This window comes from Geotrypetes seraphini, chromosome 12 (genome assembly GCF_902459505.1).
Source record: "Geotrypetes seraphini chromosome 12, aGeoSer1.1, whole genome shotgun sequence".
NCBI classification, from domain to species: domain Eukaryota; kingdom Metazoa; phylum Chordata; class Amphibia; order Gymnophiona; family Dermophiidae; genus Geotrypetes; species Geotrypetes seraphini.
In genome coordinates, this window is record NC_047095.1 from 92,387,045 (window position 1) to 92,402,717 (window position 15,673).

Below are 15,673 nucleotides of genomic sequence, written 5' to 3' on the forward strand. Positions count from 1 at the left end.
ATTAGAAAATATAACAATCTACACTTTAAGCTGGGAGAAAAATTTATGGGACAAGTAGGTTGCCATTTGCTCTATGCCGGTTAACTCTAACTTATGGGGCAAGTGTAACACATGAAAGAAAAAAAAAAGGCGTCTTAAAATCCCTAATGATTAAGTAACAGGCCAATACAATAGGCATGGTATTCCTGTCTGAGCAGCTTCGACTTTGACACTAGTTCCCTATGACCTGGGCCTCCTAATGCTACAGAACTTAAAACACTCAAATCTGCAGAAGAACTGGTTCAGATAGCAACAACTAGTTTTCATCAAAAGACAAGGTAAGTCACCTTCCTCAAAATGCACCTGTCTATTGTATATCTGTATCTTCCAATCAGTTAACACTGAGCATCCTAGTGCAGTCACCACACCAATATTCTTGAAGAGGCACAAGTGGAAAAGGTAAGAGTATTTTCCACTTTCATATTTTAAAATCTAATAATCATTCCATTGTCTGTGCAAATTTAGATTTGTATGACATTTAAAATTTTTTTTTTTTAATTCTTTGTTCATTTTAAAATTATTTTTAACATTTTCATCAGAAGTTTAGTATCTACACAGCTGACCGATGGCTACCACTTGACCTTTAGGATATATATTGAATGTGCCAAGTGAACATTTCCAAAGAAGCCCCCTTTTTTCCCCGGGGGGGGGGGGGGTGGAAGCTATGAAGGGAGGAAGAGCTATGTTTTTGCATCAGATCAGTGCTAAAACTACTGTGTGAGGAATTTGTTTAATTGGGCTAGTACGTGGAAGCATCACCACACCTATTTCAAGAGCTGGTCTGGAGACAAAACCCCTATATATGAACTTTAGTTAGAACCTTTTGCTTTTAATTCACCCCAAGATTTGTACTTGGCATATCACCCCACTAACTCATCTTAGCTTGTGGCTTGACAATGATAATCCACTCATGATAAAGATAGAGTTTTGGCACCCGGTATTCTTACCACATTAAATAGCCAATGTGGTGGTGGCAGCTCTAACACAAGCCATGTACAGATTACATGGGTATAAAATTCCCAATTGCCCATAATTCAACACTTGCACCATAGGGCAGAGGTTGGTGGGATGGAAGAGAAAACATAAATACACAAAATGTGGAAATAATAAAAACTTTTATGAACTGTGTAGGATTTTTGCTTGCACTTGGGTTAAAAAAAACCCCAAACAAAACACTTTTTCCATCCCAGCCAACCTCTGTTTACATGTGAGAATGTTTTATTACTGGCAAGATGTAGTAACAAGAACGAAAGTTTTGGGGAGATTAAAAAAAAAAAGATAATCAGTAGCAGCTCCCTCCCTCAACTTATAAAATCATTCAGGTTCAACTCCAGCAAAGTAAATAGATGGATACATAAGCCATTTCTAATCGAACACTTCCTCTGCTGTTTGTTAAATGAACAAGTCCCTTTACCTTGTGCCTAATCTGCTCTATGAATCTTTCCCAATCCATCTTATTAAATAGCTGCAACTTCAGGCACATAAGAGGTCCAGATTTTCATTCTACATGTACCAGAACCATTTGAACTCTTCAGAATACTGGCAGTCTCAATAAATTTACATAAACGGAGTACTAAGAGCATTATGTACACTTTTTACTTAACCTTATCTGCCAATACTCTGAATTTTTTGAACTATTCAAAACAAAAATGAGACTGGCAGATGAAGCTGAGTACATAATAAAAAAATAAGATTTGCAGTACAATAATAAATACTTTTATGTGCATAGTCCTAAAAGCTGTTTGCATGAAGATGGCATCTTGAAGACAAATGCTTCCAGCAATCTTTGCAACAAGACTGTTTTTTACTGTTATATTTTTCCATTTCCTGGTGGTGATATATGGTTTGGTTTGATTCTGGTCTTTCCTTTAGACCTAGTTAGCATGATACAGTTTACAAATGTTACATTCTTTTGCCAGCATTCTTTTTAAAATTGCCAGTTGAAATGAAGACAAACTTTAAAAAGCACAAGTGAAGTTTCAGTGGGAGCAAAGAGTCTAATGCTTCTCTCTCAAATGTACCTTAAAAGTTATTTGCATGTATTTCCAGGTAGAAGAGGCACTGGCAATTGATTTAGATTTATGTCCCAACGAAAATAGTGGGAAATCCAATACTCTCTCAGTCTTAGAGTACGTATGGGAAAACAGACTTTACTTCTCTTAGGTATTTACCATATATGAGATTCACAATGTGTCATTTTGATTACACCAACTCCACCTCCCAGTCTGCGATAATTCATTCCACCATACAATCTGCAGAAACAAAAGTATAATTCATTCTGAAGATAAGCACAAGCCTCCCTGCTCTATAACACTACACCTGTAAACTAGAGTCTATTATTTTAAAGCTACTTTCTTTAAATGGTTGAAATAAGACCTGTCTGGCAGGTTGCTCTAACTCCCATGGAACCAGGGTAAAGCGAAGTTACTTACCTGTAACGGGAGTTCTCCGTGGACAGCAGGATAAGTCTGCCATACTTTTGGTGACGTCATCTACATTCACAATTCGGATTTGCTCTCCCAGAGCTCAGGTGAGGCTTTAGGAGCCTCATCTGAGCATGTGCAGGTAGCCCTATATATACCTGTGCTGTCCCTCACTAATCCAGTGATTCCCCTAGCTTGAGTCTTATTGCAGTGTCACCCATAGGGGAGGAGGGAGGGTCAGTGTGGCTGACTTATCCTGATGTCCACGGAGAACTCCCGTTACAGGTAAGTAACTTTGCTTTCTCCATGGACAAGCAGTATAAGTCAGCCCCACTTTTGGGAACTCTCCAGTTGCAGGTGCGGAGGGTGTAAGAGGACGGGGTCCCCGTCGGGGATGGTCCCCTCTGCGTCTCCGCTACCTCGCTGCGGTAGGGTGAGGCTGCATAAATGTCAGGTGAAGGACAGAGACAAAGCCCCAGTTACTGAGACCAGTCAGTGGTTATGCGTTGTAAACAATAGGAACTTTATGTTGGTCCTTAGAACTGGACCAACACTCCCTTTCTTTTTTTTTTTTTTTTTTTAATCTACCAACATGGTAGAGTATGTATCTCAATAACAGATAGCGATTATAACAAATATATATCAATAACGTGGTGTTTGAGTAACTTTTTTTTTTTTTTTTTTTGATTGTGCAAATTGTGCCAACATAGCAGAATATAAGCTGTCTAACAATCTCTTCTGTCTGATTCAGACAGATCAGATAGTCCTGTTCATCTAGTCCAGGTATTGGTGTCTTTTGCTGTGTCTGTTTTGGTCACCATTCGTAGTGTGTTGAGACCAAAGTCATTGGAGGTCTGTTTTCGGGCGATCCAGGCAATAGTGTCTGGTGAGGGTGTGTGGGTTAGACCATGTGGCTGCTCTGCAAATGTCCTGAAGTGGCGTGTTGCTGAGGTTTGCCAATGTTGCGGCCATGGCTTTTAGTTGGTGTGCTGTGGTCTTTCTCTCAAGGGACACTCCCTCTTGCTCGGAGCAGGAGGCAATGCAGTTTGAGATCCAGTTGGATATAGTGCCACTGGTGTTCCTGGCTTGTTGGGGTCAAAGAAGACAAATAATTGTACTGCCTTTCGCCAGTGTTGCGTTCGTTAAATGTATAGGCAAAGTGCACGGGTGCAGTCCAAGATGTGTAGGAGTTGTTCCGTGCTGTTGGTATGTGGTCCCGGGCAGAAGGAGGGGAGCACTATCAATTTGGTTTACATGGAAAGATGAGACTACCTTAGGTAGGAACTTTGGATGAGTTCTCAGCACTGCGTGATCATGAAGGATCTGTGTGTCTGGTGGGTATGTCACCAGGGCCTGTAGCTCACTGATACGCCTTGCTGATGTGATGGCAATGAGCAAGACTACTTTCCAGGTGATGAATTTGATTGGCGCATCCTCCAATGGCTCGAAGGGATGTGTTGTTACCCTGCGGAGGATGATGCCCAGGTCCCACGCTGGCGGTGGGCGGGGGGGTGCAGGTTTATAAGCCCTTTCATGAATTTGGACACTAGTGGGTGTGTGGCTAGGGTCCTGTCCTCAATGCGGTTGCGGAACGCTGATATAGCGCTCAAGTGGACTCTTATGGAGGATGTTTTCAGGCCTGCTGTGGATAAGTCAAGTAAGTATTGGAATACTACTGGGACCTGGCAGGTGAGTGGTTCTTCTCCTTTCGAGACACACCATATGTGGAATCTTTTCCACTTGCGCCTGTATGATTTCCTGGTTGCCGAGCGTCTGGCTGCTCGCAGTACCTCGGTCACCCCGGTTGACATATGGAAAGGGTCCAGGATTAGCTTTTCAACATCCATGCTGTCAGTGTTAGTGCTTTCAATCTGGGATGCAGAGTTTGTCCCTGGTCCTGGGTGATGAGGTCCGGTCGCAGCGGTAGACTGATTGGCGGCTGTGTGCCGACATCTGGTATAGGCAGGGGAACCACACCTGTCTCGGCCAGTGGGGCGCAATGAAGATCACTGTGGCTGCCTCCTGCCTGATCTTCTGTAGCACACTGTGGATGAGTGGTATGGGGGGAAAAGCATAGAGCAGGCGTTCCCCCCAATGTATGGAGAAAAGCGTCCCTGGTTTGACTGGTATTGTGCCGGTCTTTTGGAGCAGAATTGAGGGCACTTCTTGTTGTCCTCTGCGGCTGGGAGGCCCCATTTGTGGAAGAGATCCTGGGCTACCTCCGGATAGAGGGACCATTCGTGGGGATCCAGCTTTCTGCTGAGGCTGTCCGCCAGGGCGTTATTCAGGCTCGGGAGGTAGGTGGCATGGATGAGAATATTGGTTGATAAAGCAAATGTCCAGATTTTTTGGGCTTCCCTGCAGAGGGTGAGTGAGCCCGTGCCTCCCTGCTTGTTGATATAGAACATTGCCACCTGATTGTCTGGATCAGTAAGGTCTTGTTGGAGATCCAGGGAGCAAAGGCTTGTAGGGCATTCCCAATTGCCCTGAGTTCTAGCGGGTTGATGTGTTGTTTGGCCTCGGAGGGTGACCAGGGGTTCTCAGATGGAGGAGGTGGGCTCCCCACCCCTGTTTTGAGGCATCTGTGGTGAGTGTCAGTTGGTGTTGTGGCTGCTGGAAAAGCTTGCCCGTGTACAAATTCTGTTGTTGTGTCCAACACTTGAGGTTGTTGCGAATTTTCTGATCCATTGGGACTCTGAGACAGAGGCTGTGTGTGTTGGTTCCAATTCTTTCTGAGGAACCACTGAAGGGGTCGCATGTGGAGTTTGGTGCGTGGGACAACATGCATGGAGGCTGCTTGATGGCCCAGGAGGCGTAGTATTGTTCTTGCTGTGAATGTGTGTGTCTCTGATATTTGCTGAACCAGTTTTTTGTATTGCTTGTCCCCTTGAGTGGGACAGAAAAGCTGCATTCAGGGGCGTGCAGATCTTTGCCCCAATGAATTCTATTGATTATGCTGGTTGTAGCACGGATTTTTTTTTTTTTTGGTGTTTACCCCTGGGATTGCAGGAGTGACATCGTTGTATTGACTGCTGTTGTCGTTTTCCAGGCTGTTGGACCCCCCAGCAGCCAGTCGTCCAGGTAAGGGAACACGCATATGGCGCTCTTGCGGAGGTGTGCCGCTGCTACCATGACATATTTTGTGAAGACTCTCGGTGCAGAGGAGAGTCCAAAGGGGCAGGACCCTGTATTGGAAGTACTGGGTTTGGATCCTGAACCGCAGAAACATTCCTTGGGAGGAGTGCATAGGGATGTGTGAATACGCATCTTGGAGGTCCAGTGAAGCCAGCCAGTCGTCCTTTTGAATTAGTGGTAGGATTGTTCTTAAGGAGTGCATACAAAATTTCTCCTTGGTTACATACTTGTTTAGGCCTCGTAGGTCTAGGATGGGTCTGAACCCTCCTGTCTTTTTGGGGATGAGAAAATAGCGGGAGTAGAACCCTTGGTTGTGCTGTGACTTGGATACTGGTTCTATTGCTCTTGCTTGAAGGAGAGCTTTGATTTCTCTGAGGATGAGTTCTTTGGTGGGTTGGCTGGCGGGTGTGTAGCACCCATTTTTCTGTTGTTCTCTTCTCCCAGGCTTTGTTGAATGCGGAGAGGCGGCCCCCAACAGGGGTGGAGGGCCTTGTTGATGAGTCAAAAGCAGTGGTGGAAGTAGCTGGCTTCTGCTGTTTTCCCTCCCTCTGGCGCTGCCTTTGCTGGTAAGGGGCGCTGCAGGGTTGTGCTTTCTGTCTGTGGGACGACCCTCTTGTCTGGTTGTCGAAGCGCCTTACGGTGTTATTTTGTCGGCGACAGTGGTTGGTGCTAAGCCGCCTTGATGCCGGGGTTTTTTTACGAAGCCATCTGAGGAGAGGGTTTGGAGAGTTGTGCAATTGGCTTTCATTATGTCCACTGTTTCCGTGACTTTGTCTCCGAATAAGTTCTCCCCTGAGCAGGGTGCATCTGCGATACGCTCATGGGTGTCCTCGCATAGGCCCAATGCCTGCAGCCATGCCAGGCGTCTGGATGCTATGGCCACTCCGGCCGTGCGGGCAGATGTTTCAAATGCATCAAAAGTCGCTTTTATCATGTATTTTCCGCATTCCTCCATATCCTGTAATATGGGGACTATGCAGGCTTTTCCCTCGGGGTGTAGTGTGTCTAGGGTTTCCTCTATTTTCCTCCGGAGGGCATCATTGTACAGGGTAAGGTGGAACAGGTGAGAGTCAATTTTGGCATTCAGTATGGAGCCATGGTGGACCTTTTTGGCGGTAGCATCCAGGGTCCTGTGTTCTTTGCCTGGAGGGTCGTTGGCCTGCAGGCGCTTGCTCTTAGCTTTCTTAAGGGCACTTTCTACTATGATGGACTGGTGAGGGAGCTGTGGTTTGTCAAAACCCAGTGCCTCGCTGATCTGGTATTTTTTGGTCTAGCCTCCTGGACACAGCCGGGCCTGACCGTGGGGTTTTCCGGATCTGGTCCTGGCAATCTAGTAGCATTCTGTGAGCTGGTAGTGCGGCTATGGCCTTTTGCAACTTTAGGTATTTCAGCAGTCCCGGTGCTTCTTCTGTCGCCTCTAGCACCTGTACTGGGGTGAGTGCCAGCTTGGAAACTACCTTCTGGAGGAACTTTGGATAAGTGAGGTCCTCCGCCGGCATGTTGTACTGTGTTGTCCCAGACGCGTGCTCTGTGTCTGCGGTGTCTTGGGTTGTTGATGTGTGTGGGCTGCCCCGTGTTGAAGCATAGCTTTGCTGGTAGCGCCCACTGCGTTCGGAGGCATAGCCGTCTGTGGCTGGAGAGTGTGATGCGGCTGTTTCTGCTCCCTGCCTCCATGTTGCCGGTGGTTGCAGTATCTGTTCTGCATTCGGTGCTGAGCTCTTGCTCTGCGCCCTTTTCCCTGAGAGTTGCTGTGCGATGAATCTGTTGAAAAAGTCTAATAATTGTCTGTGAGCGGTAGGAGTGGTCAGTTGGCGTGGCTGGATGTTGGGATCTGCGGCCGATGCACGTGGGTGGTCAGCCGGCTGATGGGGTCTGCCCCTGCTCCTGGTCCCGCGATCTTTCGACCTTCTGCACCTCCGCCGTCTTGGTGAGGCTGCTGATGATGATGAAGAGGAGGGGGAGGAAGATGTTCTGTCTCCTTCATGTTCCCTCCTTGCAGGTTCTGGTGTGTTGGCTCCTGTGAGGCACATTGTTCTGTGCCTTTAGGTGTGCAGAGTTCTTTTCCATGCTTGCAAAGGCACTGTCTGTATCCAGGCTTGCCTTTTTGCTGTGTCTGTGCCTTTAAGGGGGCGGGGCCCAGTGCACTGATATCATCCTGGGATGAGATCGAGGCAGTTTGAATCTCGGGGCTGCAGGCATAGCATGGCTTTAATGGCCGCATGGCTTCGATTTTGAAATCGGAGCAGTCCCGAGTTGGTACAGCTGGAATAGCCGGCGGAGGGGATAGGAGAACCTCGGCCATTTTTGCCACTGTCTGCACTTCTATGCTCTACCCTAGGCCATGGAGCAGCCGTCGGGGAGCTATTCTGTAGTCGGAAAGTTTCAGGAGCAGTCTACTCTGTTTTTGCTGGGCTTCCTGAGGCAGCAGGTAAGCAGGGGCTGCTTTTTGGCTGCATTTTATTATTATTTTTATTTTTTATTTTTCTCTCTTCCTTCGCTGGTCTTCCCCCATGGTATGCAGCTTTTGGAGCCGATTTCTTCTAGCCCTCTGAGACATTTTTAGGCACTGAGGGCAGGCTGCCATGAGGTGTGCTTCTCCTAGGCAATGGACACACACCTCATGGGGGTCCAAGGAGCTCCTTTTTCGTTTGCAGTCCGGGCACTTCTTGAAACCTGGTTTTCCTGCAGGCTTTTCGTTTTTTTGTTTTTGTTTTGCCATTCTTCTTCTTTTCTTTCTTTCTGGGTTTTTTGTTGTTGTTGTTTTTTGTTTTGAATGGAGAGCTGTGATCCGTCCGTTTGGGAAGGGTGGATTAACTAAACTGGATTAGTGAGGGACAGCACAGGTATATATAGGGCTACCTGCACATGCTCAGATGAGGCTCCTAAAGCCTCACCTGAGCTCTGGGAGAGCAAATCCGAATTGGGAACGTAGATGACATCACCAAAAGTGGGGCTGACTTATACTGCTTGTCCATGGAGAAGCTATAATGTGACTGAAGGTTGTATCTAGGGGTTTATCCCACATTTTATAATTCTACAAACCAGGGGCTAAAGATCATGGCTCCTTCAGGCAGCAGATGCATAGGCATCTTAAATCTGGTCACCAGTTGTTGCTGTCGGGCAATGGATGACTCCTCAAGTTGGGTGCTAAGAACTGAAATCAAGTTGTTATTCTGAGATCTCTTCAAGACAAAGGACTTGAATTTGTGTCATGCTTCTGAGGGGACCATGGTTTCTACAAATGGGAGTGGAAATGGAGAAGGTAGACCCAAATGATTAAGGGGATGGAACAATTTTCATGAAGAAAGGCTAGGGAGGTTGGGTTATTCAGCTTGGAGACAGCTGAAGGGAAATACGACACAAGTCTATAAAATCCTGAATGTAGTTTAACAGGTAAACAAGAAACAATTGTTTACTGTACTCTTTCAAAAAGTGGAACAACTGGGAGACATTCCATGAAGTTTTAAAGTAGCACGTTTAAATTAAATAGGATACATTTTTTTTTACTAAGTGTATAGTTAAGCTCTGGACTTTAGTGCCAGAACAAGTGGTAAAAGCGGTTGATGTAGCTGGGTTTAAAAAAGATTTGGACAAGTTCGTGAAGGAAAAGTCCATAAACCAATATCAAGGTAGGTCTGGGGAAAGCCAATTATCCCTGAGGTTAAGTAGCTATGTTGGACACAGGATACTAGGCTAGATGGACTCAGTAGGGTAACTGTTAAGTCTTATGTTATGTTCAAGATTCCCTGGAGCTTGGCAAGTAGATGTTTGTAGTTTGCATGCAAAAGAAAGTTAAAAGCTACCTCCAAGTATTTGCATCAGGATCAAAAACTTCAATTGTCTTCAAGTATGTTGTTCCATCAAAACCTCCTACTGCCATTAGCTGCCCATTCACCACCGCAAGGCCAACCTGTAGCAAAAATAGCCCACAAGCATTAAAGGACAGCACAGACCACCAACAGTCACCCATGATATCAAGAACATGGAAACAGAAGGAAAACAGCCAGGTGAGACCCTGACACTGTACAAACAGGATTATGTGCAAGGTGGCAGTATTATTTTTGCAAGATAGTCAGCACCCTTAAATTATCAAGTGATAAATGAGAGTATACAAAACAAACTTTATTGCATCCTGTCATATCTAAGATGCTATAGTACATCCAAATTCATAAAAGATGACATGCAATGAATATTCAGTCTTTCCTTAGCATCTCTAAAAATTAGTCCATTGTTATGGGGTTGTGTCTATCTACCAGCAGATGGAGATAGAGAATAAATTAGAACTTTGCCATTTAAGGCTGCAGTGCACTAGGTTCTAGTCCAGTGGTCTCAAACTCAAACCCTTTGCAGGGCCACATTTTGGATTTGTAGGTACTTGGAGGGCCTCAGAAAAAATAGTTAATGTCTTATTAAAGAAATGACAATTTTGCATGAGGTAAAACTCTTTATAGTTTATAAATCTTTCCTTTTGGCTAAGTCTTAATAATAATATTGTCATTTACAGATAAAGAGACATATGATCAAAAAACTGTTTATTTTACTTTTGCGATTATGATAAACACACCAAGGCCTCAAAATAGTACCTGGCGGGCCGCATGTGGCCCCCGGGCCGTGAGTTTGAGACCACTGTTCTAGTCAGTATCTCCAGGAAACCTCGCTGTGCAGCTCCTTTTCAGGTTCCTGTGGTGGACTTCTGTTTCCTTTCAGTTGAGCTTCTGGGGCAAAGGCTTTCTCTCTTAACCTTTTGGGTGTAAACCGATGGTGCAAAGTCCCTTCCCCACCACCATTTCTCCCCTCCTCCTGCCACAAAAAAAAAAAAGGCTGAGCATGCAGTTTCTTTTTTAGAGTTGATTTTGGTAATATTCTTTGCCAAGAAATTTTATGGCAGTGCTTTGTACCTGGGAATCAGAAATTGCTTGTTTCTTTGTGGTGATTTTACTTATGGTTCCAGTTAGTTAAATGCTGTTCCCGGTGTTAGAGCTGGTGAACAGCTCCAGGGCAGTGAACCATGTATGTTAGATTCTCTGAAAGTACATATTCTTATATACTTTTCATTTAGAAAAATCAAGTCCCCTCAATTTTTTGACAAAGCAATTACTTAAACACATATACACACACAAAAAAAACACACTAAAATTTTTCTCACTTCATTTGTGGAAACATTTTTGTTACCAGAACTCTGCCTTTATTGGCAACATAGGTATTCCTTCTTTCAGCACCTTTACATAGGAGTCTAGTATACAATCAAGCTTAGTGCTATTGGTTCCGTGTTTCTGTAAAAGTTTTGTATCTTGAGTTTTTTTAGGCTAGTTTCACTGGTTACAATGGTAACCATGGAAGAGTGGGAACTTATGTTGCCATGTTTTCTTGAGATTTTCTCCAGGTTGAAATCTTGAGAGGCAGAATGGAAAATTAGGATTTTACCTAGATAATTTTTCTGTTAAAGGACTTAAGAATTTATACGTATAAATGAATTATCTCTGGTCGCATGCTGCTTGCAGAAGGATGTCACCAGTGGAGTATAGTGCCTTCTTCAGTTTGTACCAATTGATATCCACTATAATAGAAGAAAGCAGAAGGGGCATGGGACCTTCCCTGAAAAAAACAATACATTTCTGTTCTGCTCTGTAACTCATGAAAAAGAAGAATAATTAGCATGAATAACAACATTGGTGTACTAACGAATCACCCTGCTGTATGCAACTAACACAAACACACATGGTGCTCAGGAACTCAATAACTTATTGCTTTATTAGCCATATATGATTACATGTTCTTCCAACTGAACAGGAGAAAAACTCCAGTTCTGGACTATAGATTGATCTGAAGCAGGAAGTAGGCGCATTGAAAACTGACAGGGCAGACTGTACAGACTCCTATGTCCTTTAACAGAAAGAAGATTATTCAGGTAAAAAAAATCTAATCTTCCATTCTGTAGCAAGGACAAAGAAGTCTGTACACTAGGTCAGTGTTTCTCAACTCGGTCCTGGAGTACCCCCTTGCAAGTCAGGTTTTCAGGATATCCACAATGAATATGCATGAAAGAAATTTGCATATAATGGAGGCAGTGTGTGCAAATCAAGTTTATGCATATTCATTGTGGATATCCTGAAAACCTGACTGGCAAGGGGGTACTCCAAGACTGAGTTGGGAAACACTGCTCTAGGTGACACTAAAGCAGCGGTAAATGCCTAGGGTGGAACAGATGAGCCTGCCTGCAAAACCGAGAACACAAAAGTGGCGGCCTCCCGAACCACTACATTCACTCTGTAGAATCTTGTAAAGGTATGGAGAGTAGACCAAGTAGCTGCTCTACAGATTTCTTTGGGCAACACTGGCCTTGTCTCTACCTAGGAAGCTGTCACACTTTTGGTCGAATGAGCTTTGAGAGCAATAGATTGCTCTTTGCCATAAGCAATGTACTTCAACGAAATTACCATATCAATCCATCTGGCAATAGATGCCTGGGAAGCTGGTTTGCCTTGTCTTGACTGACTGGTTAGAACAAAATGACAGTCAGAAAGACAAAAGTCATTGTTTCGTTCCAAAAGTGGACTAAAATTTTCCATTCGTCCAATCTCTCCAATATCTTATCTTGCTTGACTGAAACCATAGACTAAAAAGTGAGTAGCCGGACTTCATGACTGATGTGAAAGGCTGAAACAATCTTTGATAGAAAGGAAGGTATCGTGCATAGGACAATTCCTACCTCTGTGATCCTGAGGGAGGAGAGTATAGAAACATAGAAATAGACGGCAGATAAGGGCCACGGCCCATCAAGTCTGCCCACTCCAATGACCCTCCCTATCTATCTTTGCGGATAGATCCCACATGTCTGTCCCATCTGGCCTTAAAATCTGGCACGCTGCTGGCCTCAATAACCTGAAATGGAAGACTATTCCAGCGATCGGTGAAGAAGAACTTCCTAGTGTCACTGTGCAGTTTCCCGCCCCTGATTTTCCACCGATGCCCCCTTGTTGCCGCGGGACCCTTGAAAAAGAAGGTATCCTCTTCCACCTCGATGCGGCCCGTGAGATACTCGAATGTCTCGATCATATCTCCCCTCTCTCTACGTTCCTCGAGTGAGTAGAGCTGCAACTTCCCTAGAGCTATACCCTGAGATTGTGGGTTCAAACTCCGAGCTGCTTCTTGTGACCCTGGGCAAGTCACTTAATTCTCCACTGCCCCAGGTACATTAGATAAATTGTGAGCCCACCAGAACAGATAGGGAAAATGCTTAAAGTACCTGTATGTAAACTGCTTTGAGTGTGTATGTATAACTACAGTGGAACACACATCCCAATCCCTTCTCTGCAATTCTGAGTGTCTGCAATTCTGAGACCTTTCTGAGAATACTGCCCCCAGAAACACTGTCTTCACCATGAGAACTAGAAGGGATACCTCTTGAAGGGGCTCTCCTAGGGAGGCTTGTCCCTTCAAAACAATGTTGAGATGTAGTGGAGGCCACAATTTGAGTGCCCCCCTTCAAAAATCTGGCCACTCCTGGATGCCAGTGAAACCTTTCCCACTTGAACTTGGAAACATGAGAGGCCTACCACCTGTACCTTGAGAGATGCTATTGCCAGGCTTTTCTCTAGTCCAGTTTGTAGAAATGCCAGAATCATTTTCAAGGCTCCACATTATCTTTGGCACACCAGAGCCGAAAAGCCTTCCAGGCCTTAGCGTAGGCCACAACAGTTGAAGGCTTTTTAGCTCCAAGGAGAGTAGAAATAATAACTACCTCTGAATATCCTCTGCATACTAAGGCTGAAAACTCAATAGCCATGCAGTAAGATCAAAGTGATCTGGATTTTCCATGTGAACTAGACCCTGACTGAGAAGCTCTGAATGAACTGGTAGCTTGATGCATTTGTCCTATTGGAGCCAAACTAAATCTGCATACCATGGCCAATGAGGCCAATCTGGGGCTACTAGGATCATAACTTCTGGGTGAGTTGCAATTCTGTGAATGACCCAGCTCACCACTGGCCACAGTAGAAACACACTTCCGGTCCCTGCAAGGGAATCAGAGTCCCCCGGGCAAGAAACTGTTCTCTGGAATAGTGAAGGCATGAAGTCCAATCCTCCCAGTCTTGGCTTGCCTGGTCACTCAGGCTGGGTGTCCGATTCCTTAGCGGTGGGGGGTCTCCTGGAACAGCACAAAACTGGCATGATATGGGGGCAGAACAGACTAAGGACACTCCTCAAATCCTTTCAGAAGGGCTCCAAAACTGAAGATCTTTGGGCTGCCAATCAGACCAGTATAGACTGTGACCTCAACCCCCATGGATCCTCATGCCATGATGGGGAAAGTGAAAAAAAAATGCAGCTGGATCCCTGAAGCCCAAAGGGACAAACACATGGACCCCACAGCCTGGGCTGTAGTCTCTGATAACTCAAAAGATGAGCTAGCTCCCAGGAGAATGGTCTCTGAGCTTCCAAAATGCAAAAAGCAGGGTGGCCAGGTTGCTCTATGAGCTGCAGACTGCCCATGCAAAATCTGCATCCTCTCCCAGGCAGAGCTACCCCAAATTGGGGACCTCTAGATACTGAAGCCTCATGAAACGGATAACCCCCCTCAAAAAAAAAAATGATAATAATAATAAAAACCAAACACAACAGATCAGAACACACCTCAGTTTGCTTGCAGAAGGAAAAACTGAAGAAGGCTCTACACTGGTAAAGGAGGAGGAGCTGAAAGATTTGACTGACATCCTTCTGCAAGCATCTCGCGACCAAAGGTAATTCACCTAGAATTCAGACTCTTATGTCCTTGCTATAAAATATCTTATCCTAGATAATGGCTGGCTTTCAAACTGAAAGTTTCAGGTTCAAGGCTGGTTTGTGCATAATATTAGAAGCTGTGGAACTCAGCTCTACTACAAACTGGCATAGTTTACTTCACTCTTTCATGTTGCTTGTCTCAACAAGTAGTCCATTGCATGGCTGGGACAGCTAATACTATCCTATAGTGCTAAAGGTTAGCGGTGTTTGTTTTCCACAGCAATTCTGCTCGCCAGTATTGCACATTAGCAATAACTATTGCATATCAGTTCCAGCCACCACTGTATCTAAGTGGTGCCACTAGCTGTAAGCTATAGGGTCTATAAATGCATTGCTTGCACTTTTGTACCTTTTAATTGTATTGGACAGCTAGCATTATAGAACTATTTCTGCATCATAGTACAATCCAGCCATGGTCTACTACTACATCATCTAGCTCTGGCTCTCAGCCAAACTAGTTAGATCTCTTGAACAGCCATGCCAGTCATTTCTTGACAGTCTCAGCAAGGAGATGGCTCTGCTTAAGCACCGATCAGTTGATATGGCTTTTAAGTCACATTTAGCAAAGCTACCGTTTAGAGGTAAACGTCATTTAGCAAAGCTACCGTTTAGAGGTAAACGTGTGTTTGGAGATCTAACGGTTCTAATTTACTCTTTATCTCCACCTGCTGGTATATGGACACAACCTCACATCTGGATTAATCCTTTGGAACTAAAGGATAGAAAATTATCAGGTAAGAGCTCATTTTTCCATGTACCATTTATCTAGTTATTATTATGGATCAAGCTCTGGTTATGTTCTATTGTGGTTTGTGTGCACCTCACAGTAAAATTCTATCAGCATGGTATTATACTTTCCAAACTTTGAGCACTACACCATAATGTTGCAGCTTCCTGAATTTGAAATATTTACACCCCCTACTAGTTTCTGGATGCTATGCATACTAGTGCTGCACAATTCATGATTTGAATAGGATTCGCCTATTTAAGACAAAAAAATTGGCCTCCCGATTTGGTGACTGACCCTTCCCCCCTTGCCCCCTAAAGCAGGAGTGGCAACGCTCTTCTGATTTAGAGGGCGAGGGGGGAGGGTCAGTCGGGAAGTGCTACGGTGTCCAGCTTCCCCCCTACCCTCCCGCACAGCCATTTACCTAATTCCAGCAGTGGAGCAGCCTGCAGAGAGGATCGCCGGTGCTAGCGATCTTTGCAGGCTGCCATCAGCCTCCAGAACTGTTGTTTCCTCTGCTGTGATCCTGCCTCTGATGTCAGAGGAGGGGAGGGACCACGGCAGA

The 15,673-nt window shown here is 44.9% G+C and overlaps 1 protein-coding gene across 4 annotated transcripts in view; it reads right to left on the minus strand.

Annotated features, from left to right (window-relative positions):
- Positions 1-15,673, minus strand: part of KLHL20 (kelch like family member 20) — a 162,469-nt gene continuing 146,796 nt past the window's right edge. For all 4 annotated transcript variants that reach the window (XM_033915423.1, XM_033915421.1, XM_033915424.1 and 1 more), the window contains 2 exons: positions 9,401-9,507; positions 1-2,291 (listed from right to left, as the gene is read on the minus strand). In XM_033915423.1, the coding sequence (XP_033771314.1) occupies positions 2,207-2,291; positions 9,401-9,507 (192 nt within the window). In that variant the 3' untranslated portion in view covers positions 1-2,206. The remainder of the gene's footprint in view (positions 2,292-9,400; positions 9,508-15,673) is intronic.